Here is a 403-nt window from a genome sequence, read left to right as displayed (position 1 = left end):
GGGCTGCGCGTTAATCTGTGTCTATTCTGCTGCTGCTGTTGCTGCTGCTCCTGCTGCTGCTGCTGCTGCAGGCTCCGCCGTCTCGGGGGTTTTGAATGCTCTCGCAGTCGGCGTGATTTTATATGCATGCATAGAGGTAACCCTAAACCCTAAACCCTTTTCTAAACCCTAAACCCTTTTCTAAACCCTAAACCCTTCTTTAGAAAGGGTGTTGAGTCTTTTTCTCGTTTGGCTGGCTGACGGCTGGGTGCCCGTAAAGCATTGATAGCAGCAGCAGCAAAGCACGTCTGCTGCTGCTGCTGCTTCTTTTAATTGCTTATTTGCTGCTGTTGCTGCTGCCGCTTCGTTTCGCTGGCTTCCCGCTGTTGCTGGTCTTTGCTGCTGCCGCCACTGCTGCAACTTG

General features: G+C 52.4%; 1 protein-coding gene across 1 annotated transcript in view; it reads right to left on the bottom strand.

Moving 5' to 3' along the window:
- Positions 1 to 316: 316 nt before the first annotated feature.
- ETH_00040830 (uncharacterized protein) overlaps positions 317 to 403 on the bottom strand; it is a gene marked incomplete at both ends in the record, with an annotated part of 606 nt that continues 519 nt past the window's right edge. The window contains one exon of the mRNA XM_013374126.1: positions 317 to 403. Within this exon, the coding sequence (XP_013229580.1) occupies positions 317 to 403 (87 nt within the window).

Source organism: Eimeria tenella, genomic scaffold (assembly GCF_000499545.2).
Source record: "Eimeria tenella Houghton genomic scaffold, Eth_scaff1945, whole genome shotgun sequence".
Taxonomy (NCBI): Eukaryota; Apicomplexa; class Conoidasida; order Eucoccidiorida; family Eimeriidae; genus Eimeria; species Eimeria tenella.
The sequence above is the reverse complement of the archived record's forward strand: the minus strand, read 5'-3'. Positions and strand labels throughout refer to the sequence as shown.